The 24428-nt window shown below is 50.0% G+C and overlaps 6 protein-coding genes across 6 annotated transcripts; 3 read left to right on the forward strand and 3 right to left on the reverse strand.

Moving 5' to 3' along the window:
- Positions 1-214: 214 nt before the first annotated feature.
- On the reverse strand, positions 215-2220 carry L3040_000081 (uncharacterized protein; the record flags this gene model as incomplete). The annotated part of the gene is made up of 6 exons (XM_066155011.1): positions 215-444; positions 495-879; positions 928-994; positions 1049-1703; positions 1751-1808; positions 1864-2220. The coding sequence occupies 6 exons, from the start codon at positions 2218-2220 to the stop codon at positions 215-217; spliced, it is 1752 nt and encodes a 583-aa protein (XP_066013076.1).
- Positions 2221-2615: 395 nt separating this feature from the next.
- L3040_000082 (uncharacterized protein) lies at positions 2616-4335 on the forward strand (the record flags this gene model as incomplete). The annotated part of the gene is made up of 2 exons (XM_007295107.1): positions 2616-3415; positions 3471-4335. The coding sequence occupies 2 exons, from the start codon at positions 2616-2618 to the stop codon at positions 4333-4335; spliced, it is 1665 nt and encodes a 554-aa protein (XP_007295169.1).
- An 869-nt stretch (positions 4336-5204) lies between these two features.
- On the reverse strand, positions 5205-6326 carry L3040_000083 (uncharacterized protein; the record flags this gene model as incomplete). The annotated part of the gene is made up of 3 exons (XM_007295108.2): positions 5205-5333; positions 5416-6167; positions 6221-6326. The coding sequence occupies 3 exons, from the start codon at positions 6324-6326 to the stop codon at positions 5205-5207; spliced, it is 987 nt and encodes a 328-aa protein (XP_007295170.2).
- A 2368-nt stretch (positions 6327-8694) lies between these two features.
- Positions 8695-10102, reverse strand: L3040_000084 (uncharacterized protein; the record flags this gene model as incomplete). Its single annotated transcript, XM_066155012.1, has 4 exons — positions 8695-9453; positions 9503-9796; positions 9853-9900; positions 9959-10102. The coding sequence occupies 4 exons, from the start codon at positions 10100-10102 to the stop codon at positions 8695-8697; spliced, it is 1245 nt and encodes a 414-aa protein (XP_066013077.1).
- A 3460-nt stretch (positions 10103-13562) lies between these two features.
- On the forward strand, positions 13563-15032 carry L3040_000085 (uncharacterized protein; the record flags this gene model as incomplete). Its single annotated transcript, XM_007295110.2, has 2 exons — positions 13563-14035; positions 14087-15032. The coding sequence occupies 2 exons, from the start codon at positions 13563-13565 to the stop codon at positions 15030-15032; spliced, it is 1419 nt and encodes a 472-aa protein (XP_007295172.1).
- A 6306-nt stretch (positions 15033-21338) lies between these two features.
- L3040_000086 (uncharacterized protein) lies at positions 21339-24225 on the forward strand (the record flags this gene model as incomplete). The annotated part of the gene is made up of 5 exons (XM_007295112.2): positions 21339-21719; positions 21767-22658; positions 22711-22718; positions 22846-23038; positions 23084-24225. The coding sequence occupies 5 exons, from the start codon at positions 21339-21341 to the stop codon at positions 24223-24225; spliced, it is 2616 nt and encodes an 871-aa protein (XP_007295174.2).
- Between the last annotated feature and the right edge of the window lie 203 nt (positions 24226-24428).

The following is a 24428-nucleotide window of genomic DNA, read 5'->3' on the forward strand; positions in this document are numbered from 1 at the left end:
CTACATGATTATGTACACCGTGTGAAGGAGAAGAATATAATTCCTGAAATATGCCTACCCGTCGCAGCCCTCTCAGATCTCGGCAGCAGCAGTAGCGTTACTAATAAACTCCAAAAGCTGTCAGGTCCCGCAGCACACATCCTTGGCCGGATGGAATGAAGGTAACCGCCATCAAAGTCTCGAAGGGGCACAGACAGACGGACAGACGTCTGTCTCATCGTTGCCAGAGAAGCTTCTTCAACTTCGTCGCTTGTTCACCCTCAAGGAGCTCGTTAAAGCGGATTGCCCCATGATCGAGTGCCTTTCCCAGATAGATCTCCGGAGGGAGAAAGGCACACTTCTCGGTCTCGCGGGCCAGAAATCTGCAGACGTGCATGTGTAGAAGAATCGCCACTCGCTGGTTCCCTCGCTCCGTTAGGCGCCATGGCTTGGAAGTACTCTCTTCTGAAGATTATTGTCACAAAGCGATCTCCCCAAGATTTCAACTGACTCACCGTCAAGAAAAAAGTCCTGGTCCTCTCCTCGCCCATCGAAATTTACCTCGGTGTTGAGCCAACCAGAGGTATCAAGCCAAAAGACATTCTTATCACCATCCATTCGAAGTCGGTCGACAACTGCATGTGTAGCTTGCTCAAGTTGTCCCCGGAATGGCCTCATGACGAAAATGGGAACTCCGGCGGCAGCATTCTGGGCGGAATAGATGTACCGGGTCGAGTCCATGGTGGCAGCCGAGTATTTGGGGTAGGCCAGTGTCCTGATTGCCTGGATCATTGAGACATAGGTTTCCTCAAATAAAACACTCAGCTCCCACATCGTCCTGTTGTATTCTTGGATATGTGTCTGAAACGAATCGTAATCAGAGCTTCCGATGTTCAGAATCTGTACCTAGTGTCAGAACAATCGAGGACTTTGAGCTTTATGCGATACCATGACATCGGGAGTGTATTCTTGGAAGAGCCACGGATGGTTGAATTGCTCTGACCCAGCGGGGCCACTGATGGAGGACAAGTCAGCCCTTTTCGAATCGAATGAAATTCAAGTTTCTCACCTCTGGAAGAAGACGTCAGCAAGGCCAGCAGGAGCTCCACGACCACCTATACACTTCGAGATCAGACATATGCCATCCATCCCGATCGTAACATGGTCACTTCCGAACATCTCTCCTAGCAAGTACTCCCATCCCAGTACGCCTCCAAGAATAGCACGACCATCCCCGGTATTCTTTCGGCTATCTCTTCCAGACATCGATCCAGGTAGGTCCGTCACGATTTCAAGCATCTTTCGAGGGTGGCTGTTCAGTAGCCGGTCCTCAAATAGGCGATCCGCATTCAAGCTGTCTTCGTACGGGAGCAGTTGGCCGCTTTTATCGATCCAGATCCCTTCTACTTGCAGTGTCTCGACAGCATCACCTCCAGCCATAGGAGCAATAATGCGGATCTCGTGGGACGCGAGAGGATTCAGCTTTCCCCGGCTGATGGAGACCAATGACGTGGCTCTTGGGAGGACGACGTATTCTTCGTCGTCGACTCTGACTAGCAAGGATATTGGTGCTGCACTGGAAGTGTTTGTCAGTGGTAGGAAAGGTAACGTCGAGGAGATCGTTCTAGATTTTCTCGTTGTGGGATTATCTCGTTGGCCGTCGCTGTTGTGAAGGGAGAGAAGCAAGGTGCTGGTCCCATTGAGCGCAAAGTCGAAGTATACTCCTGCCTTGAGTCAGTAACTCATTACAGTAGCTTTCTAGAGATGTGACCTGGGAAAGATCCGTCCTTATGCGTCTCGTCTGCTGTTGCCAGCCAGCGACCCACGTACTGCGTCTTGTTAGCCGAGCACTGGGCTGGATGGGGAGGTGGCCATGGTCATTACGCGAAGATACGGATGATTCGCATCTATGAACTGCAAAGCATCAAGATTCGGCAGATCCAGCTCCTCTGCCTGGCCCTGGACGTGGATCTGGTGCTCTCGCTGGGATACCCACAGACAGAGAAGAAGGAGAGAGAGGCTCAACCACAAGGCCTTGCCCCACCGCCGCAGACGCATTTTAAACGTGCCATGAGAGCCGATTCCGTACCTACGGACGAGTCTGGCTGGCGGATGGAACTGTATCGTGGTATGCAAGTCCTCCAGGAGAACGTCGGACCACGGCGTGGAGGTCTCGATGATCTTGGGTGTCCGCGGGGTGCCACCTGGTGTTGAGAGGGGAGAAGGGCAATGGTAACCCATTTTTGACCAGGAGGGAGGTCGGAAGGAAGGGAGAAAGGAGAAAGGAGAAAGGAGAAAGGAGAAAGGAGAAAGGAGAAAGGAGAAAGGAGAAAGGGATGAAACTATCGCGAGCGAAATGTTGTCGTATGGTGTCTCATCCATGGGGGAATGGGATCTTACTTCATCATATTGTCACGTGGACATCGAGGGACAAATCCGGTAAGAGCAAGAGCAAGAGCAAGAGCAAGAGAAAGTCCCAGAGGAGAGCAAGAGCAGTCCTCACATGGATATACAGCCTGGCACTTGAGTCCTGACCAATTCATTCAATCAGCTGGGCTTATACTTGCTAAGTGTTTGCTTCTACAGCAGAAGAGATCTATCTGCTCTTCCTCGTCAGCCCTCCTTGTCAGCCCCAAATGCTACCGCTGTTGAAGAGACTATTGCTGCCGGTCGTGGCAATATCACTCGTCTGCATCCTGCTCTCGAGAACGCCGCGAGTCCCAGACGCACGATATCATCATCTGTACCCGCCTCGGTATACCGAATTTCAAGAACCGCTCCGAGTTCCTATTGCACAGCAGTTCCCTAATGTCTCCGACTATCCATATCCATTGCCAGCCGTTGCTGCTGTTTCTGCTGCTGCTGCCTTCGGCCCGGCTGAAGAGGGAAAAGGAGAGCCGGGATTTAGTATCCCACCCCCTCCAACAGGCCCCGGAGCAGTCGTTCCTCAAGCTCTTCTGCATCTCACAACATGTCCTCGAGCTCCCAACCGATTCACAGGCCACATCCGTCTTCCCAATCTGCTGTATAACATCTCGATGAAGTCCGCGGCTCGGGACGAGGAGCGCAGATTCTGGAACCCAACCATCTTTGCTCTTCCGTCCTGGGCCAAGAACCAATATATCATTGTCAGTATGCTTACACCCGATGGCGAGACATTCCGACGAAATGTGCTCTGCGAAGCCAACATCTGCTATCCCAAGGGCCAACACTCGCCCACACCACGCGGGAAGTACTGTACGGACGAAGACCTAGCGCTTCTCGGCCCCAGCGGCGGACTACGATGTGTTACGCCGCCGATTGAAGTAGATGTTCCTCCGACGCCCGCGGAAAGTTGTTCGGGTAAGGAACTGCAACTGGCAGATATCCCTGGTTTCCATGATCCAAGACTGTTGTACTCGGGTAGAGGGGAGCCGATATTAATGGTCGTCTCGCAGTAAGGCACCTGGCTCTGTAGTTCCCTCCCATTGTCCACTGCTGAAGATTTGTAGATCCAGATACGCTTGCATCGGCGTCTGGGCCATTGACCTTCGAATCACATATCCTGCAATCGAACAAACCTTTTCCTCGTCCCCTCGTCGGCTCGGTCCGGGTCCACTAATGTCTTACCCCTTTCTGACAGAGCTTACTCGTAACCCACCATCAACTCGTCAGTCGTACGAAAAGAACTGGGTCATGTTCTTCCCCTCGCCATCCACCTCCTTCCTGCAGTACGATTTGAATCCCACAACCCGCAGCTTTGCACAGCTCGTTGGCGGTGGACTCACAACGGAAAACATGACGGACCCCTTCGAGCAGTCATGTCTAGTAGATTCGTCGGTTGGAAAAGCCGAGACCGATGTTTTTACCATCGCATCTTCGTGGCACCAAGCAACCCCGTCGCTGAAACTTTTTCTATGCCTGCGTACAAATGCAAGCTGTCTAGCTGATAACCCAACATCAGTCTTCTTTGCAGCAATCCAGCGAAAGCATACAAACGGCTATGGTCTACCCATACGCTACGAGCGATACTTCGTCGTATGGTCAGCAACCTGGCCGTTTAACATGCTGGCTATGAGCCAGCATCCCATACTTATGGCGAATGAAACGAACAGAGGCTGGAAACCTGCGGAAATATGGGATGATGTACCAGAAGCGAAAGATGAAGACAGACAGGCATGGGGCGAATTTACGTACACAACAACGATTGCGTACGCGTGGGGCAGAGAAGAAAGCGACATTCGAGAAAAGGGTATGGGGTATCTAGACGACGAAGTCATCTTGAGTCTCGGGATAGACGATCAGAATGGGCTGTACAGCAAAATCATGGTCTTGGACCTGCTGCAATGTCTGAAAATATGTCCAGGCCGTATATGAATGCTTTTTTGTGGGGCTTTTTTGGTTCCCCTCTAGTTTGTTTGTATGAGCTAAGACGACAGTTTGTGGTTTAAGGAAATCGATTAGATTCGCGACTTCGATGCGTCATGATTTTTTATAACGTACAATTTGACGTACGTGAATTCGCCGCAAGTAAAAGTACTCAGATTACGAAATTCCAGTTATTGCAAGATCACTGTAAGACTACTGCTGAAGTTCGTGGCTTGGCTAGCATAAAAACTTACAAACTGACAATATCAAGTCAGGTCAAAAGGTGACTGTGACTTTACGGTCTATACGGATCTGTATAGGGTCGCGAAATAGTTTCTCTACTCCAGTTTGCACAGTCGATTTCTAGCTTTGAACTACCTAGGTAGACACAGACACCGAGCGCCTCTTCCCCTCCCCCCCCCTCTCCTTTGGTATCTACAAATCGGGCTGGTATTTGCATACTGGCTTTGAAGCGGATGGGCCTTGAGGTCTGGCGGTAGGAGAGATAGGTAAGTGAGTATCAAAACAGGTCGAATTTTGGGGGGGGGGGGGGGGGGGGGGGGGGGGGGGCTGCAAGAAAATATGCTAGTTTGTTTGTTTTTGAGGCGGCGGGTAGACAGATTCTTCTTCTTGTTGTACTATACTCCTCCGGTCTTTGTGTTGTAAAGTATATTTGTCGCTGCGTTAGTTCACACGTAGAGTAGGGTAGGTAGTTTGCTCTCATATGCAAGAAATTCTGGTTCTCGAAATACACACAAATATATGTATATATACATATATACATGTACATGATTAAGATGGCTAATCTTCTACATCGAGATCCTCAGGGGCAAGCGCTTCCGTCCTAGCCTGGCCTGGCCTTCCCTTTCTATTCTATACTATTCGGGTAAGTCCACGCCGCCGGCTTGGATCTTGCTCCAATCCGGTTCGAATCCGCTCTCGATATGAGGGATCGGTCCGAGAGGTGTGATGGCCAGGGGGTTGACTTTCGGGTGGCTTTTGGTATACTTTTTTCTCCCGCGTATCTGATTAGCGTTGCGGATCGAGCAGTCAATGAACAAAAACACGGGGGGAAATGGGGATACGTGCGTTTTCTTTGATGTGGCGGAAGTCTGTCGTCTCTTTGAAGCCGGGGACATTCCAGTATAGGTTCTTCATCCACTCGTTCAAGAGCGGGTAGTTATGCCGTATCGTTCCCAGGTTGCATTTGAAGTGCTGTACGTAAACCGTGTCGAAGCGGATGAGCGTGGGGTAGAGTTGCAGATCCAGCTCGGTCAGATCGGGTCCCAGAAGGTACGGACCGCCGTTCTCCTCTAGGATCTTCTCCAGCCGGTTCAGAGCCCGGAATACAGGGACTACGTTCTCGTCATAGAGATCCTGGGTCGGGGCGAAGCCTGCCTTGTACACTCCCGTATTGAGATCCGCTTGCATCCACGCTCCAATCTCGTCGATCTTCTCGCGCAGTCTTGCGGGATAGTAGTCGCGATTCTTGTACTCGTCCGGCAGGATGGAGTCGAAGCCGGTATTCCAATTCCGCAGTATCTCCAAGCTCTCGTTGTTGACGAGTCGGTTCGTCTTTTTATCCCATACCACGGGAACGCTGTATCTCCCTTCGTAATCCTTCTTCTCCTTGAAGTAGACTTCATGCAGGTATTCGCTCCCGAAGAGCTGGTCTGCCGTGGCACCCTCGTATGGATCCTCCGCGGTAGGGAATTTCCAACCCGGCCAACCCTTGTCGTCTCCCTTGGGATAGGGTCTCACGATCGAGATGTCGACGATTTCCGTAAGACCTTTGAGGTGTCGAATGAGGTTCGCTCGGTGCGCAAAGGGGCAGAAGAGACCTGTGGCATTATCAGACTCGGAATCCTGGCTATGCGTTTGGATGTCGACAAACCAATATATAGGTGGTATCGTCCCTTCTCTGCTGGGAATTCTCCCGCCTCTGCGATCTGACCGTGCCAAAAACCCTTGGGCTGCTTGAATGCCGACGCAGAAGCCATGGTGGATTACCTATCTTTGCAATTGAAAGCCTCGTTTCACTAACTGCGAAGTATTTGTACGCAGAATTAAGCGGGTTTGCATTTGTGGTGCTGACAATTGCTTATCAGTGCCTCCCACCGGCAGTTCTTGGTTGGCGGGGTTCATTGCGGCCTTGCAGACGAGGCCTGAAGGCTGAAGTCGTGTCCTCATACAAATTTATCATGCGGATGTTTCCTAAATAGTATATACTTTACATAATATCGCTGCAATAAGATTTTAGCCCATCCTTTTATTCGCTATATTCAAATCATTATATTGTTTCAAGATTGTATAAAAGTGCTAATACAAAATCTTGGATGCAAGTTATCACTATCAGAAACATTAAGCGAGCCTACAATTTTCTAATTGTAGACGAGTCAAGCGATGTCGCTGTCCTAAAGTCAGGACTCCATCATTAATTAGATCAAGATGATCATATCCTATAATCTATTATATTCAATCGCTAACGAATAATCTAGCTTGCGATATTATCGCTACCAAAAAAAAAAAAAAAAATTAAGCGAGCTAATCGTCGGCTCGCTTATGTAGGCCTCCTTACAGCCTTTCAGTCTTAGCACGCACCTACAAGAGATCTAGCATCCACGAGTTAGAACAACCATTTCTCTAGATTCTACATCCGCATGCGCCAAGGCTCCTCAAGATCCACGGATCAATTATTCAGACATCCTGTTTCTTTGGCCCGAATGTTCGTGCGAAGTTCTCCGGCATCATCAGACGAAAGCTCAAAACGAGTAGATCCCGGCCTCTCCTACGACTTTAGAAAACAGTCACTGATGGTTTTTGCATGGTCTCCAAGGTCTATGGATCTTGCAAATATCGGGCCACGCTTCCGTGATTTTTTTTTGGCATGCAAGACTGCTTATGTGTTTTTTTCGAACGTTCAGCTGGCGAAGTCTGAAGGGAGTGGTTCGTTCCATGGAGCCTAAGCGAGAGTGGATCAAGCGAAGCCGAATATCAAATTGAGCTCTGAAAGTAGCTTCTGGCATTTTCTTCGCTTATCAGGTTGTCATTTTGGATAATTTATAGTATCCAGGAACGCTATTAGGAGTAGCTATCGGGTTTTCCATTTCCAGTAGTGAAGTGTTGTTATACGTGCTGCAGCTAGTAAGATCTGTAGTGGAAGGTGGCAGAAGGTCTAGGTAGTTTTTCAAAAGGGGAGGTGGATTAACAATGAGAAATTCCTGATTCTAGCTATATACAGATTGAGAAGCCTTCGATTTGAATTACATTAGATTCACTACACTATATTATAAAATGAAAAGTCTTTAAGCCCTGATGAAAGATACCGGATCACTTACGAGGCTTACCGGAAATGTTGAATGGCGTTAGGCAGACACTGGAATAGTTTCCTTCAGCCTATTACAACAAAAGTGTTCGGAAGCGACTAAGATGAATGGATGGGATTTCCGCGAACGAATGAGAATTTACACCGACGCTAGTCTGAAAGGAGCAGGTTGGGCGGTAACCGTAATCAGAAACAAGGTGGAGGTACCTACCTACCTATACTATACGATGCGTTCGCATTCAACCAACTACAATGCAACTAACTATAGGGTCTATAAGAAGGAACTGTGTGTAGATGCTTCGGACTTCTATTCAAGCAGTGATATACACTGACTACTAACCACTGAAATAGTTGCTCTCGGCATTAACACTCGCAGGTATATATGCGAGACGAGCCTCAGAGGTGAGAATATTGAACTGGGCAATACAACGGATACCAGACAAGAGCAAACCCTGTTGCGGACGCTTTGTCTCGCACAATATTCCCTGATCTGAACGAGCCACCAAACCTAGGTGAATTCGGCGATATCGTAACAGACGAAGGCGAGCCAAAGTGGAAAGGGAAGGATGGGAAAGATGGGTACGAGGAGCTCCTCAAAGTGCATCAGAGTAGAGAGAATCGAAGAAAGAAGTTTGGACGGCAGATGAGGCCGTTAACATGGGTCTCCGAACCGGGACTGGCGTCGGCGAGAATAACGCAATAATTGCATTGCAATGAGGTTCCAGTATGAAGATCCTGCAGCTCCATTATGCATTGAGAGAGCGAGAGAAAGAGAGAGGGAGAGAGAGGGAACATATGGGGGATCTCGACATTACATTAAGGCTTTCCCACCCTCCGAACGAACCGCCTTTCGAAACAACCAAAGCCTCCCGCAATGCTTTACTTGCATGTGTAAATCAATACTATCCTCCGCTTAACGTTAAAAAGGCGAACCGCTTCTTCCCAGACCCATTACGCATTATAGGTGTATAAGAGGTATACGCCAGCTCCTCGCACAATCGCAAACACGAGTATTTCTTCTTCCTCTCTTTCCACCAAACCCCCTAGAGCATCATGACCGCGCCCCCAAGCGCAATCACCAAACCCGCCGTCCCAGCAGCCGCAAAACCCGTCTCCCTCGCCACCGCCGCACCCAGTGCCTTGCTACTGCTCGTCCTCACCGGGCTGCTGGCGCTCGTCGTCGCCGTCCTCGTAGCGTCCGTTACGCCCGAGGCACTCCCGCTCGTGCTAACCGCCGCGGGACAACTCTCTGTGCACGGGATCGCCGTTGTGAAAGGTAGGCTGTCGACGCTGCTTGCCGCGGCGAAGGCGGGGAGCTGGGTGGGGAGGTCCGGGTTGGGCAGGGCGCCTGGCCGTTGCGGGTTGAGCACGTTGTCGATGACGTGCAGGACGCCGTTGGCGAGCAGGACGTCGGAGGTGAGGAGCTGCGCGCTGCCGATGTAGACGTTATTTCCGGAGCGGTGCACCGTGAGGTTCTCACCTTGCTTGGTGGGCCAGGTGGTGCCGTTCTTGAGAGCGGTCGAGAAGGTGACTTGGTTTTGCAGGACGTGGAAGTCCATGACGGAGCGGAGATCTTCAACCGTCAGGTTGGAGATGGCGCTACCGAGGGACTGGAAGGCCGAGTTGGTTGGTGCGAAAATGGTGTAATTGGGGGTATCAGTAAAGTTTCGCAGCTGAGAGGTTTGGTAGAGGGCTCCTTGGAAGGAAGTGATGTTGAAGGATGTGGTAGTACTGGTAAGATTTGTGGGTGGGATGAGGAGCGAGTCAATGACTTGGACGACTCCACCAGTGAAGGAGAGATCCTGTTGCGATGAGCCTTGCAATTGACGCCCCCTGAAAGAATCGACTTACGGCCTGTGTAAGCGTAGCTCTGCTTCCCTGACCTGACACAAAAATCACTACATCCCCAGCCTGCTCGACGTTCTCTACATTCTGGCCTCCCGAAACATTGGTCCATGTTGTGCTAGTCAGCAGTGTCGGCATGAAGACTGGCGTGCCTGGGACTAATTGAGCTGCCATTTTCGTGCCTTGCAAGATGTGGTACTCGAGGACATTGACAATAGTATCTTGGTCGTTGTCCGCAAAGGCCTGGTTGAGTTGAGTGTAGGGAATCTTTTCGAAGGCATCGTTATTCGGTGCGAGGATCTATCTCCAATTAGTCTCTTGCAATTGAGGCCCTGAACAATCGAAAATTGGTTTACTGTGACGCCAGAGTAGGATGGGAGCTGCAACAAGATCTGAGGGTATTTCTGATTCGCGCATTAGCAATATGTTCATCTTCCTTACTCCCCCACTTATACCACCTACTTGAATCAAAGAATAGAACGTCGTCAGGTTCTTCTGTCCGGCAAGCAACGATCCCAAATCCTTGGCTGTTCCCGTCTGCGCATCAACACTGGCCAAAAATCCTGTTATCGCCACTGCAAGGGCTCTCCATGCTTGACTCCTCATCTTGCGATCCGTGTTTCCTACTCTCGAAGGGATCTTGACAGAGCTGGCTTCGATAACGATTGGAATCAGCAAGCAATAAGTAAGAAGCAATAATCAACAGCGTTTTAATCATCAATAGCGACAGACTTTGGCAAAATTAACAAAAACCACAAGAAAAGCAAAAAGGTTATCTCTCACGGCGAGTAAAGAGTGAAGAAGGTTAGAATAAGCTTGTGTGCAGCAGCTTACTCTATGGTTCGGAAGCTTGTTTCCCTTGACCCGACGTAATTGCTAAGGCTTACTGTATGGGCCTCCTTCGTGCGCACAAGAAAGGCTTCGCATAAGCAGCGTACCCATAACACCAAGCGGCTGCTGATTGGAAAAGGTCAAGAAAAGAGCTTTGCCGCGCCTTCGGAGGATCTAGCTTGCAATAGTCAGTTGCGCTGCCTGTTAGCCTGGAGCTCTCGGTTACTTATCTTTTCTTTGCTCGTAACAGAAGTCAAGTCAAGTAACTCCTCGATTATGCATGCTGCTTACTGAGATAGAAAGGGCTGGCTGGCTGTCCCGAAGTGTCCACTTGGCCGGAGCGGAGGATCAGATCGGATCGGATCAGCGCACGAGTGGGCTGCAGTGGACTACAGCGCCATTACCCTTCAATGATTCACTATCCAATGTTCTCGGGGAACAAGTAAGTATATATATTCATCTATCGCCACACCTGAAAGCAGCTCCGTAAACATGAAATACCCGGCGAAGAAGAAAAGTAAACAAGAAAATAGTGGGGCTCGTTGCCTTAACTTTAGGGGTCCTTCCTTAAAATGGGCGAAGCAAAAGATCTTCGGAAAGAAAAAGTATCCCCGCTTAAATCCGGCAGAAAATCGCCCAAGATCGTTGAATTCCACGCATTATACCGCAGGCAATATAATAAAGTAATGAATCATAATAATAAAAATTATATTCTGCCCATCTCCTGACACAAATGGAATTGCTGGGTGGTGGTATGTTACGCGATATACGAATTAGCTCAATCTGACAACTTTACCTTACGGATTCAAGATCGTGCGAAACAACACACACAACTTTTCCTGCGACACCAGGGCAAGTAGCTCTGCCGCAGCTCGGCTCAAACATGTTTTGGTATTCATCAATCTATCATCTCCTTGTAGTAATCATTGACATTACATTGAGATGACACCAGTGATGGGCAAATCGATATGTCAACTTACTCCAGATCGATGGATGTTGGGTTCTTCGAAAGTCTTCAGACGAGTCACATCCTCAACCACCTCGGAAGCCATTATCACCTGGCGAGACGGAGAGGACACCTTTTGCTTGCGGAAGCTGGCAAAGGAGGATCCCTCACTGCCAAATTACGATCTGGAATCAGGACTAGTACACGACGCTGGTACCTCAGCAGCAGCCTGGAGTCTTGGGTCAAACACGCTCTGCGAAGTAAAGTCTTGGTGTGAGGAACTGGGAGCTGAGAGCGAAACTGTCGATTTCGTCAGGAATTGCGCCCCTTCACTTCCTCTCCCAGAAGTCATATATTCTTGGGTTGATCACATCCTCTAGTGAGAAATCCATCCCGCCCGAAATACGAAACTTGATCCTGATCCATCCCCTTGGCACAAAACCAGCTTTCTCCCAGTCAATGATGCCAATCGAGTTGGTCTTGGTTCCAGAAGGACGTGCTGCCATGGATAACCAAGAGATAACGTGATATTAAATATGGAGCTACTGCCTCTCATGTCTAAAACAGCTTTGCAGGAAGAAAATGATTGCCTTGAATCTTGGAAACTGTCATATCGAAAGCTACAACGCTCGGCCATCGAGTTCAGTCCTGCCGTACGCTGTACACGATGAATCCGACCCCTTCGTCTCTACGCTGCCAGCTCATGCAACGTAATGAGAGATATCGATGACTGCATATGATCGAGGCTACAGCACAGAAGCAGTACGTACTTACGTTGTGACTGACATATATCCAATAGCTGCTGTGCCTGTCTGTGCTATTGATTAACGATTGCTTGTTTGCTGGCACGTTTTCGCTTGCTATTAATACCAACCGAGCCCGGTGGTCAGAGAGACTGCATACAGTACAAGATGATATAACAGAATACGATACAATACAATGCAAATGCAAATGGAAATGCAAGAAAAGCAGGCGCAGTCCCGCAGCAAAAAGAAGGAAACAAAAATGATGTCCGTGGATCCGGAGTAGCACGGGCGGGCGGACATGTGCCACTTTATCGCATTCAAATCTCCCGTCAATTTATTAGGGCAGGGCAGGGCAGGGCAGGGCAGGGCAGGGCAGGGCAGGGCAGGGCAGTGAGGATAATTAGCTAACGCGAGAGGGGCATATCTTGAATGCCCCCCGCACTTGCACACCAGAGTCTGCATCTGCAGATCATCTGCAAGGGCAAGGGCCAGATAAGATTGAAAAACAAGCAACTGCCCCTTTGGGACGTTCGGCTGAACTGACGCAATATCAAAAAAAATTGTTGATTATTCCAAATATATTTATTGTCTCTTGCTAGGCAGGGGTAAATAAGACTGGGCCTGGATCTCTCGGTATCAGGGATAAGATGGGATGATGTGATGGCCAGAGCAAGAGCTTGCAAGGGCAAGGCAAGGCGGCGATAACCATATGATGATGACAACGATGATGATGACAACGACAGCAACAGCAACAGTGACAACAACAGCAGCAACAACAGCAACAACAACAACAGAAACAACAACAAAAACAATAACAATAACAACAACAACAACAGCAACAGCAACAGCAACAACCTCTGTGAGACTTGAGTGCCCCTTTAATCAGACATCTCAGTAGTCAATCGCCATTGTTGATTGTTGATATTGTTGGTATCGTCATCACGGCGCTTGCAGTACGGCCGATCGATTTCCTCGGCCGAAGCCTGAGACCGAGTGAGTGGTGCACCTCCGGTCTGCTCGCACCTCTTCGCTTATAGCTTGTCCGATCTTTTCGAAAAGCTTCATCTGTCATCGTCCGTCGTTTATCGTTTATCGTCCATCCTGCATCCTGCATCCCGATTCCCCAGCCTCATCCCAGCTGTTACTGAGAGTTACACGTCAAGAGATCGACAGATGGCCCGTGTTGAAGTCGCTGACCACAGACTACAGACCACAGACCAATATCCAGCATACTATCCGCAGTCCGTACATTATCTATCCACCCGCTCTATCCCGCCCGCTTCTCGACCGACCGCGTTTGTCTCCCCTCCGAAATTCTTCAAATCTCCTAAACCCAAACCCAAACCCAACCCCAACCCCAACCCCAAGCCCAGACACTCATTCCGTCCGACCCGATACGGGTTCACGAACGAAGCCCTCTCTCTGTGCTTCCTTACCTACCTCAACATTCTGAAGAAAAAAAAAAAACTTTTTTTTGATCCGACTGAGATATACCCTTCTGCCCTGTCCTGTGCCCGTCCTCGTCCGGAACCCAAACCACGCAATGGAGAACGAGTCGCGACACAGAGGGAGCGCCGTCTCGGGCAACAACTCTGCCGCGACGACGCCAATGCGTCCAGGGACGCCAGAGAGCAGGAGTGGCCCATTCGGCGATGAGATCTCCCCCGCGCCTCCACTAAATCCATTCGGAACCCCGTATACCTCGAGACCAGCATCCTCAGTCGGCTCCTCTTCAGCGGTGCGATCACTGCCGACCAGATACTTCCACTCGCGACGAGTGCGCAAGGGCGAGGTCGAGAAGCCATGGATGGACAAGAAGGACCCCAAGGAGAAATGGGTCACGATCATTCCTCTGATCGGCTTGCTGTTAGGATTTGGTGTCGCGGGGTTTCTAGTCTACGACGGTCTTTCTTCCGTCGTCAAGCACACCTACTGCCCGGTTATGACGGACGATTTCTCCAGTGGGAGCTTGAACACTGATATCTGGACAATGGAGGCGGAGGTGGGTGGTTTCGGGTAAGCATTGATCGCACTCCTTGGAAGACGATCACTAATGACCCATTTCAGCAACGGTGAATTCGCGCAGACCACCAGCGACGGTAAGAACGTCTACATCGAGAACGGCAAGCTCATCATCAAGCCCACCCTCCAAGATGCGAGCCTCATCGAGCAAAACAGCGTCGTCAACCTCACCAAGGACGGGACCTGCACATACGATGCTTCCAGAGGGTCCCTCGACGCTAAACTCAAGGCCTGCGCCGCCGTGACCAACCTCACTACGGGTGAGATCGTGCCCCCCGTCCTCTCTGGCCGCATCAACACCAAGAAAGGCGCAACCATCAGATACGGCCGCGTAGAGGTGACGGCCAAGATGCCCTCGGGTGACTGGCTCTGGCCCGCCATCTGGATGCTGCCCGTAAACGAGACGTACGGGCCGTGGCCTCTGTCGGGAGAGATTGACATTGCCGAGTCCCGCGGGAACAACCACACTTACGAGCAAGGTGGGAACAACATCGTCTCCTCTGCTCTGCACTGGGGCCCCGACTCAGCGAACGATGCCTGGTGGCGCACCAACGTCAAGAGGAGCGCTCTCCACACCACCTACGCGAAGACCACGCACACCTTCGGCATGGAGTGGTCCGAGAAATACCTCTTCACCTACATCAACACGCGCCTCCTGCAGGTCCTCTACACCAACTTCAACAAGCCTCTCTGGGAGCGGGGTAGCTTCCCTCTGTCCGATTCGAACGGCACGCGGCTCGTGGACGTCTGGTCCCAGACCGGTCGCGATCAGACACCTTTCGATCAGGATTTCTACCTGATCTTGAACGTGGCCGTTGGTGGCACCAATGGGTGGTTCGAGGACGGCAAGAGTGAGAAGCCGTGGCTCGACACCAGCACCACGGCCGCGAGGGACTTTTGGAGCCAGCGCGATCAGTGGCTCCCGACGTGGCAGGAGAAGGGGGCTGGACAGATGGAGGTCAGTAAAGTGCAGATGTGGCAGCAGTGCTAGAGAGAGATAACCGAGGCTTCGCCAAGACCTGTCTCGGCTCGGCAAGAGGAGGACGGGGTGTGGATATACGATATACGATAAGCCGGGACGAGAAGAGGGAGCTGTTGATAGTAACTCTGGGTTTCTGTACGGCGCGATCGGGATGGCTTTAGAGATGGAAGGATCGGATTGTCATGGATCTCTTTTTTTCCTCAGTTTCGGGATTGCGGCTGCTTTTTGCTATGGTAGTTGGCTCTTCTAAGTATGCTGGCGATGGGATAAGATGGGATCGGATCGGATCGGATCGGATCAAGGGATCTTTGGATGGGATAAGAATGAGATGGAGAGGATGGGATATGGGAAGCTAGATATTTGGGGGGCGGAATGGAAGAGATAGAGGGGTTAGAGGGGGGCTTGCTGGAAGCGGGCGCGAGGAATGCGGACAGGCAAGCAAGCAGGCATCACGGGAGGGGGAGGGGGGGGGGAGTCAGGTCATCCATCTACTTTCTTACTTGCTTCCTTACCTACCGGTACTCCTTACACACTTCCGCGCTGTGCTGTGCTCTGCGGGCATAGTCACGTTGAGAAAGATATCACACATCACGAGTATGTATGATGCGATCATATAAACGGATATAATAAATATTAGGATTCCTATTCCTATTTATTTCTTGTTGTCATCTTATTCTTTTCTCGTTATTTTCTTACTATGTTCTTCCCACGACGAAATACCTATGTAACGAAGAAGAATGGGTGTAAGGGTGCGATGCGAGACGAGAAGATGGGTTGGGAATTTTTTTATTTTATTTTTTTATTATTGTTATTTTTATTATTACTATTATTATTATTTTTTAGAAAAAAAAAAAAACTGAAGAAGGGGGAGGAGGGGGAGGGGGAGGAGGGGGAGGAGAGGGAAATAGGAGAAGGAAATAGGTGGGTGGGTGGAGGGGTGGGTATGTTTATATTGTAAGAGATGCCTCTTTTTTCTTTCTCTTTTTTTTTCTTTTCTTTTCTTTTTTTTCTTCTTTTTTCTTTTGGTGTGTTTGAAATTGGAATGTTTAGATAGATAGGATATAATAATATTATTCAGATGTAGAAATTATAGATATACCTCTATATGTATGTATATAAGAAAGAAGGAGGAAAAGATATAGACCCCCGCCCCCCGCCCCCCCAAAAAAAAATTCTTTGATAATAACATACGTACATACCGCTTGCGACTGTACCCTTTTCCACTTCCTCGTCTGTCCGGGAGGAGTGATGCCTTCTCTGCTTTTGCTCTCTGCTGACCTATGCTGTTGGGCTGGATAGTGGATCGTGATTTAAATCCCAATTCAAATCAAATCCTAATTCAAATCATAATTTAAACCATAATTTAAATCCTACTCCATACCTACGCTATTGTTTATCCATCCGTGTGGTTGGCTGCTGGCTTGCGGCATGGCGTTTCCCACCTTTGCGTTGCCGGTTCCCTCCTGGATACGACTCGCATCTATTTATTGTGCACTAGTAGAGCCCATACATGGTTTGCGTGATTGATTCGATGATGATGAGCGAGCGACCCCCTTCTTGCATTTCGGTCGCTTTGTGACAATGGTTGCTAGGTTGCTTCCACGGTAAGTTTCTGATTTATGTTCGTTTGGCTTGATTCTCAAAGGGGCGAGAGGAGCCGGGAGTTGGGGAGCGGCTGGGGGTGGGTAAGTGAGTGAGACGGGATGATCATGATCGTGAGGGATGCGTGGGTTGGTGATTGATTGGTTAAAGGAGAGGAAAGGGAAGGGAAGGAAAGGGGAATACAAAAAAAGGGGGGTTGGGTCAGCGTCAGCATATCGGTCCGCTCCCGTTGTCTGGTTGTCTGGGTGTCAAAAATGTTGAAACGGGGTGTTTTCTCTCATTGTCTATTTTTGTGTTCTTGACGCTCGCTTGGATGCTGGCTGCTGGCCTGAGGTCTGGGAACGGGTGTTCCTGACACTGATTGTCAGAGCTTGATTTTCCCCGGGCCCAGGGAGATGAGTAGAATTGATGGATGGACGGGTCCTGCTGACGGTAAGCAATTTCCACGCACCCCTTTTTCTGAGGCGGGTGGCTGGGATTGGTTTCCATTTACCGCTGTAGGCTGGCTGTCTGGTTGTCAGGGCACGCGGCTAGGTAGGCTCTGGCCGCAGTCATATTGGGTGTCGGTTTGGGCCGCGGTCTCTATGCCGTGGCATGGTGCCGAAATTTACCTCTCTTACCGGGCCATGAAGGCGTGGGGCATGCAAGACCGGATAGCCTCTTCTTCAACATGGCCTTGTTGAAAAGCTATGAGAGAGCCATACAAGCCTCGCGTGTCGTGTAACGCCGGGCCTTGAATATGGAATGGTTCACTGTACAGCTGGGCAGGAAGCTGGGTCGCTACATCTGTCAAATGTATCTTCTGACTTTGGGAGGCAGTAGGCGAGAGTAGAAGGCTTTCTGCAAAGAGCTCGAAAGGTGTTACCAGTAGCACAAATATATGGAATGCACAGATTACATTGCCTTGTACATCCAGACGTGTCTATATGCCGAACATGGTGGTGCGAAGAGCCATGTGCCTCACCGGAATACTACGAGACATGTCTCCCCAGGTGAGAAATGGCCGAAGACGGAGGGCAGAAGAAGAAACAGAAGAAGGCGTCACTTATCTTGTTGGGAGCTGGCTTCGCGAAGGGCTTCTTTCTTCCCAACAGTAATCATGCTGCAAATTGAAAGCGGACCATATTCAGGGCAGGGAGGCCCAGGAAAAGAAGCCTGGTTCCCGCTCCTGCTCTCGTTATCAGCAGCATCCGTGGTTCTCGCGAGTAATGCACTCAATTTCACACTCGATTCACCAAGATCTGGCTTTCCCGCACCCAGATCTCGCATCACGCATCCTGTCGTGCCACCTCCAATACCTGTTCTGAGCTGATCAGATGGGTAGATAGACAATATAGGTACGTGTACATATCCGCTTGCACAATCGCACCCCGTAGACCCCTTAAGGCAGGCAGGCGAGTCTTGACTGACAGCGCATCCTGCATCTTATCTTGTAGAATACGAACTCAATCGGATCTGCTGTGCGAGAGGACTCACCGAGAGGTTGGTAGGTATCCTATTCTCGGTACGTACCGTTTTGGGGAACAGGTGGCAGGTCGTACCAATAGATTGACAGACAGACGCCTTCCATTCTAAGTTTTGGGTAGATATCGCACACTTTCTTTCCAATGATTATCTGTTTTTATTTCAGATACTAATCTTCGGAGCTTCATTTCGATATGTATGCGCCTTTCACGTTGCATGCTGCACGTGGCTTGCTTATGCAGCGCGGGGGTCAAGGCTAAGGTTGAGATAATACTAATCCTTGTCTCCGATCGAAAGCTTGAAATTTCGCCGCTCAGGGGAAAGCTGTAAGCGGAACCCCTTATCTGCCCTGGCAGAGAGAGCCGGTTGCCTTCCGTGCCGTGCTGCCCCTGTCAGCTTTACCGGCATGCAGTCAGCTGAAAATAGATGTCGGGAAGAGGTGGAAATTGAGTTTTGGTTGCCATCTTTGAAGGGTTGGTATAGGCGATAGATCTGATAGCGGATGAAGCGAGCGGTAGGAGTTGATTGTTGCAAGATAAGCGGCCACGATCACTTCTGTACAGCAAAGGAGTCCGTCCAATTGGATTGCTCGAACTCCGATCCTAGCCTTGGAAGCGCATAAGGTCAATCTAAAAAGGATCTAGATATCGACCGAGTCTGATGCCAGCTGTTCCGCGTTTGAGTCCAACATTGGTTTGCTTCTGTTCGATCTCGCGCCTAGGTGATTTCCGAAACGGAAAGAGAGATAGGGATTCGCTCAGCCCCAGATTGATAGGTTATTCTGCATCGAGTTATCGGGTACAGCAGCTTTACCGTCCATTATTATAGCTTGCGGGGTGCTGAAAACGTGCTGGGTAGGACGGAAGAGGCTGAAACTAGGCATGTCCCCGAGTCTGGGGCTCTGCATCTGGCTGCTTACCAAATCATCCCTTTCGCTGTTTGGAGCGGACTCGCAACATGTGCCCTGTTTGATCTGCTCGCTTTAAGATTCATATGGCACATCAGCCTCATTCGCTGGCACAGCCCGGCGAGTACAAGATGACGCCATTGTTGACATGATTGGATTTAGCCTGCGATATTGCTATCCACTTTGTCGGAACCAGATTTCAAGCGATCAGGTTCAGCTGCAGCTGCGCCACGGCGCGGGAGGCAGGGGAAAGCCATGTGTCGTCCATTCACGAGATTTTTTTTTGGCGGAAATTCCTGATTTGAAATTCGGAGGCTGGCCTTGGTCCCTATTCAATTTTCGGGTTGATAAGATTGCGTCTTTGATGTAGGTTCGTATCAGAGATAATGCCGTCCTCATCTCCAGCTCGAGGTTTGCAATCTGGGCGCGTGACCTTCGGCGAGGCGAGGGATCCGTTCCGCGTCTCGACTGCCCCCCCACTGTAGCTGGCTTGTCTGCAGCGATAAGGCCAGGATCGACAGTAGGAGGACGGGAGACGGGAGACGGACGAGCCGGAGATAGTCCGTAGACATCGTGACGTGGGTGTTGATCACCACAGGTTTCAATAAATCCCTTGTTGTGTTCAGAGTGAGAGATGGTAGGGGAGGGAGAGGAGTGAAGGGAGAAGTTGAATGGATCACAGGAATCCCGTGATGTCGATGATGTTTGATACTTATCAGCGCCATGTGTATCTGTGGGTCTACCTTAACTGTAATTTATGGGTCTTCCCACTCTTTCTTACGTCGGTACCTTATCTAAGCTCTTCCTGGTAAGTTAACCTTACTTAGACTTCCCGACAAGTAGGGCCGGGGCCTGGGCTAGCCAGGGGCCATGCAAGACTGTCATCCTCGATGCCACACTGACTGACCACCTACCTACGGAGTATACTGTAGTGCCTACCTAGTGCAAGCCTCCAATGACTATTTAGTATTTACCTGTTTGCTCATCTTCGGGATTTTAGTCAGCCGTGGGACCGCCGAAAAAGGCGATACGATATGATATGATTGATACCTTACGAATGCCTCATAGCAATTTCATTTCTTTCTCGGAACCCGATCATAACAGAGTGATGATACTTAGATACCTACTTAGGCAGAGGCTACTGACTATTTATCTAGGTCGGTCGGTACTTCAAATGTCTCATCTATCATTGTGGGTCAGTAGTAAGTACTGGGTATTGGCCCAATGGTCCCTGTCAGCCTTACAGCACTAAGCATCCCGCAAGCACAGATCTGTTATATAGTTTGGAGTTTAAAAATTACTATATCATCCAAGGTTTATCTATCCGTCCATCTCCCACTTACTAGAATATGAGCACCCAAATAATTGATAGGTACGCAAATTGGTGACCACAGTGACACGTATGGTGCACCTGAACCGAGACTGAATTCTGTTGTCCCGGGGTCATCTCCCTCTCTGTCTCTCCGTATTTCTGTATCTCCGTCTCTCCCTCTCTCAACGCCAGCAACGCGATACGACTAATAACTGACTTCACCAAGCCCCACGGCGGCATCAATAACAGCATCAGACCCTGGATCCGTAACGAGCATCTTCACCGGGGTCTTGAAGTTGACTACCCCAGCTCTCGGATCGGAGCCCTGCCCTGTCCCAACGGATACAGTAGCTGATGCCCTGGTCGAAGTTCGGACTATCAAAACGCCTTGCCTATTCTTATCTTTTTTTTTTTTTTCTTTTTGCTCCCTTCCCACGCCGTCCGTAACCGTAATAAGGTAAGGTCCAAGCAGATCGTCTTTGACGGGCATTATTCTCAAGTCAGCACAGCTCGACTTAACTCTTTCCCACCACCCCGAGCGCCTCGGCTTGGCACACTTGTGCCTAGCTAGCTACCTCCGCCGTCGAAGTACGGAAGTAGTAGTGACTCCCACAATATACATCGTGGGTTTTCCGCACACCCTTCACTTCACACTTCACTCTCCTTGTTCGCCCAACAATCGTTCAATCCCCCCCTCCCCAGTGTGCGCCGCTCATAACGACACTCTTTCGACCCAACTAATCCATCTCATTCTTGAGGCAGATACACCCTCCGACAGATCACAGTGTAAGAAGAACTGCGATCGCCCCAAAATCGAACCTTTGACTGACTGAACTGCGCTCAGGCCGACCCAACTCCCTCCTACATATATACGAAGCTGCCTATACTTCTCTCACCCCCAAGTCGCTCACTGATCTCTCATCCGATCGATAGTTGCCGGAGTAAGAAAGCCCCCGGAGTCAGGGGAGAGACATCTTACGGTCTCGACGACAATATCTCTTAATCGAAGAGCAAGAATAGTGCCGCTGCCATGGGCTTAGGAAGCTACTTCAAGGCAAAGAAGCCTGAGCCTAGGGCTCCGGTGCCAATGACCGAGAAGATAGCAGCAAACACATCTCCCCACGGCAGCAGTCTGGACATAGAGCTTCAACCCCCACAATCGAGATTCGGCTCATCAAGAACCTCGATATCAAATCGCTCCACACATAGCTCCACTTTCTTGGACGACATCAAGCATGAGGTAATGGTCAACTACCTGTACCAACAACAATGCTCGCATCTCTGGGTCAGCGATGGGAGTGGCGAGATTGAAGGTGTGCTTCTCCGAAAGTCCAAAAACACATATATGGCTTGCCCGCCACAGTTGGGCAACTCTGCTTTCGCTGCTGCATGTTCAGCGCTCAATGTTCAAGTGAGGAACTACCTTGTACCTGGACCAACACCAGCTAACCCATGCAGTGCGCCATGACCGTCAACTCGAGAGTCATCAAGACGTTCCTTCAATGGTCCCCGGATGCTGTAGACGTCCCCTTACTTAATGGTCTCCGCATCCAACTTCTCCCCACATTCGAGGATCTCCCCAGAGCGAGAAAGCATCAGTTTGCTGCCTTTGTGGCTTCAGAAGCCCTATTGGTTGTTTGGGACGATGAGGCGTTACATTTGGTGCAGCGTGCCAAGGCCATCGAGTCGGAGCTGATGGAACTCGTGTGGAGAACTGGCGACCCCGACGAAGACGAAAAGAAGGATTCAAACGCCGGAGTATACGAGATAGACGAGGAGAGTGGGGAAATCATTCCCGAGAAGCGTCCGTTGCACCTGCAGAACACGGTCCTTGTCGCCATGACCTTGGTCCTCATCATGGTCTTCTTGGGAGCCGGTGCCAGACAACTTGCCATCCAGACCACGGTTGACGGGAGCTACACCCGCCTCGCCCTCTTGCTTTTGACTCCAGTCCAGATCTTCTTCACCCTCTTCTTTTCTCAAGTCATCATGGGTTGTTTGGCACAGTTGTTCGGTCCCATCCGACAAATGCACACCAACTCCAAGTTCTACTCTGCGCGTGCTCCTCCAAGACTCCAGTCTGCAACCCTGCCTCACATTACCATTCAGTGCCCGGTGTACAAAGAGGGATTGAGCTCTGTCATCGCACCAACTGTGAAGTCCATCAAGCAGGCCATCTCCACCTACGAGCTCCAAGGTGGCTCGGCCAACATGTTCATCAACGATGACGGCCTTCAAATTTTGAATGAGGAGGAGCGACGAGCCAGAATCGATTTCTATGCTGATCACAGCATTGGATGGACTGCCAGACCAAAGCACGGTGATGATAACTTTGTCAGAAAAGGAAAATGTAAGTTCTCCGGTCGGAAGGGATTTCTGGGTACCAGCTGATGGTCATATAGTCAAGAAAGTAAGGCTCCCAATAAGAGACGTCCTACATTCCTCAGCCCCATTCGACTCGCCTACAAGCCGACAAGGGTGGACAACGCCTCATCCTTTCGCGGATAGCGAACTGCACGCTGACGTTTTTAATTTAGGCTTCGAACATGAACTTTGGCTTGAACATTTCATGCATGGTCGAGCAGAAGCTCGCTGCTATTAACCGACCCGTTGACTGGACTCAGGCCGATGAGGCTACCTCTTACGAGAAAGCCCTAAATGAAGCGCTCGAGGAAAATGGACGCGCTTGGGCCGATGGAAACATTCGGATTGGAGATTATATCTTGCTGAGTACGTTCTACGGATATTTGCAGTGAATCTTCTAATGAATTTCAGTTGACTCTGATACTCGTGTGCCTGCCGATTGCCTCTTAGACGCTTGCTCCGAGATGGAACAATCCCCAGAAGTTGGTATCATGCAATTCTCTTCCGGTGTCATGCAAGTCGTCAACACCTACTTCGAAAACGGTATCACTTTCTTCACCAACCTCATCTACACCGCCATCCGATACACCGTCTCCAACGGTGACGTTGCGCCTTTCGTCGGCCACAACGCTATTCTCCGCTGGGCCGCTATTCAACAGGTCTCTTACGAAGATGAGGATGGCTATGAAAAGTTCTGGTCCGAATCCCACGTGTCCGAGGATTTCGACATGTCTCTCCGTCTTCAATGCAATGGCTACACTATTCGACTGGCCGCTTGGGCAGGCGAAGGTTTCAAAGAGGGTGTGTCCCTGACCGTGTACGACGAGTTGGCACGGTGGGAAAAATATGCCTACGGCTGTAACGAGCTGCTGTTCCATCCGATCTTCCAGTGGTTCTACAAGGGACCCTTCACTCCCCTTTTCCGTCGCTTCTTGTTTTCTAACATTCGATTTACGTCCAAGATCACTATTATTTCCTACATTGGAACATACTACGCTATTGGGGCCGCATGGATCATGACTACAGCCAACTACTTTGCCATCGGATGGTTCAACGGATACCTCGACAAGTACTACGTCGATTCGTGGAAGGTTTGGTTTTCCATCATCATCGTATTCAACGGTCTCGGCAACCTCGCTCTTGCAGTCATGCGGTACCGTATTGGCGAGCGCAGTCTCCTCTACTCGCTCTTTGAGAACCTGAAGTGGACATTCATGCTAGCAATCTTCTTGGGTGGTCTCTCCCTTCACGTATCGCAAGCTCTCCTCTCCCATATGTTTAAGATCGACATGACATGGGGCGCGACATCCAAAGAAGCCGAGTTTTCCAACTTCTTCATCGAAGTGCCCAAGGTGCTGAAGAAGTTCTGGGGATCCATGGCTTTCTCCATTGTTGGTATTGCCGGCATGATCGTTCTCGCCAAGGCCCCGTTCGTGCCGTATGACTGGAAAATCACCGACTTCGTCGCTATCTTACCGATGGCGACGATCGCAGCTAGTCATCTCCTACTGCCGCTGGCCCTGAACCCGGCGCTGATGACATTCTCGTGGTAAAAGGAAATGATTGTTTGTCTTTTGATCTTTGAATGGGCTGTATATTTGGCCAGGAAATGTTTATACAGTGGGGTTTTGCTTGGCGATCTTTTCGATCTTTCTTGCGCGAGGGTTAGAAAGGATTTTGGGTTATATATGGGTGAACAGCAGCGATTGCCCTCGGGACTGGGAAGGATATGACTGGGCGAATGCGAGGATCAAGA

This window comes from Drepanopeziza brunnea (assembly GCF_022702325.1).
Source record: "Drepanopeziza brunnea f. sp. 'multigermtubi' strain 214-2 chromosome Unknown ctg1, whole genome shotgun sequence".
In the NCBI taxonomy this organism is placed as follows: domain Eukaryota; kingdom Fungi; phylum Ascomycota; class Leotiomycetes; order Helotiales; family Drepanopezizaceae; genus Drepanopeziza; species Drepanopeziza brunnea.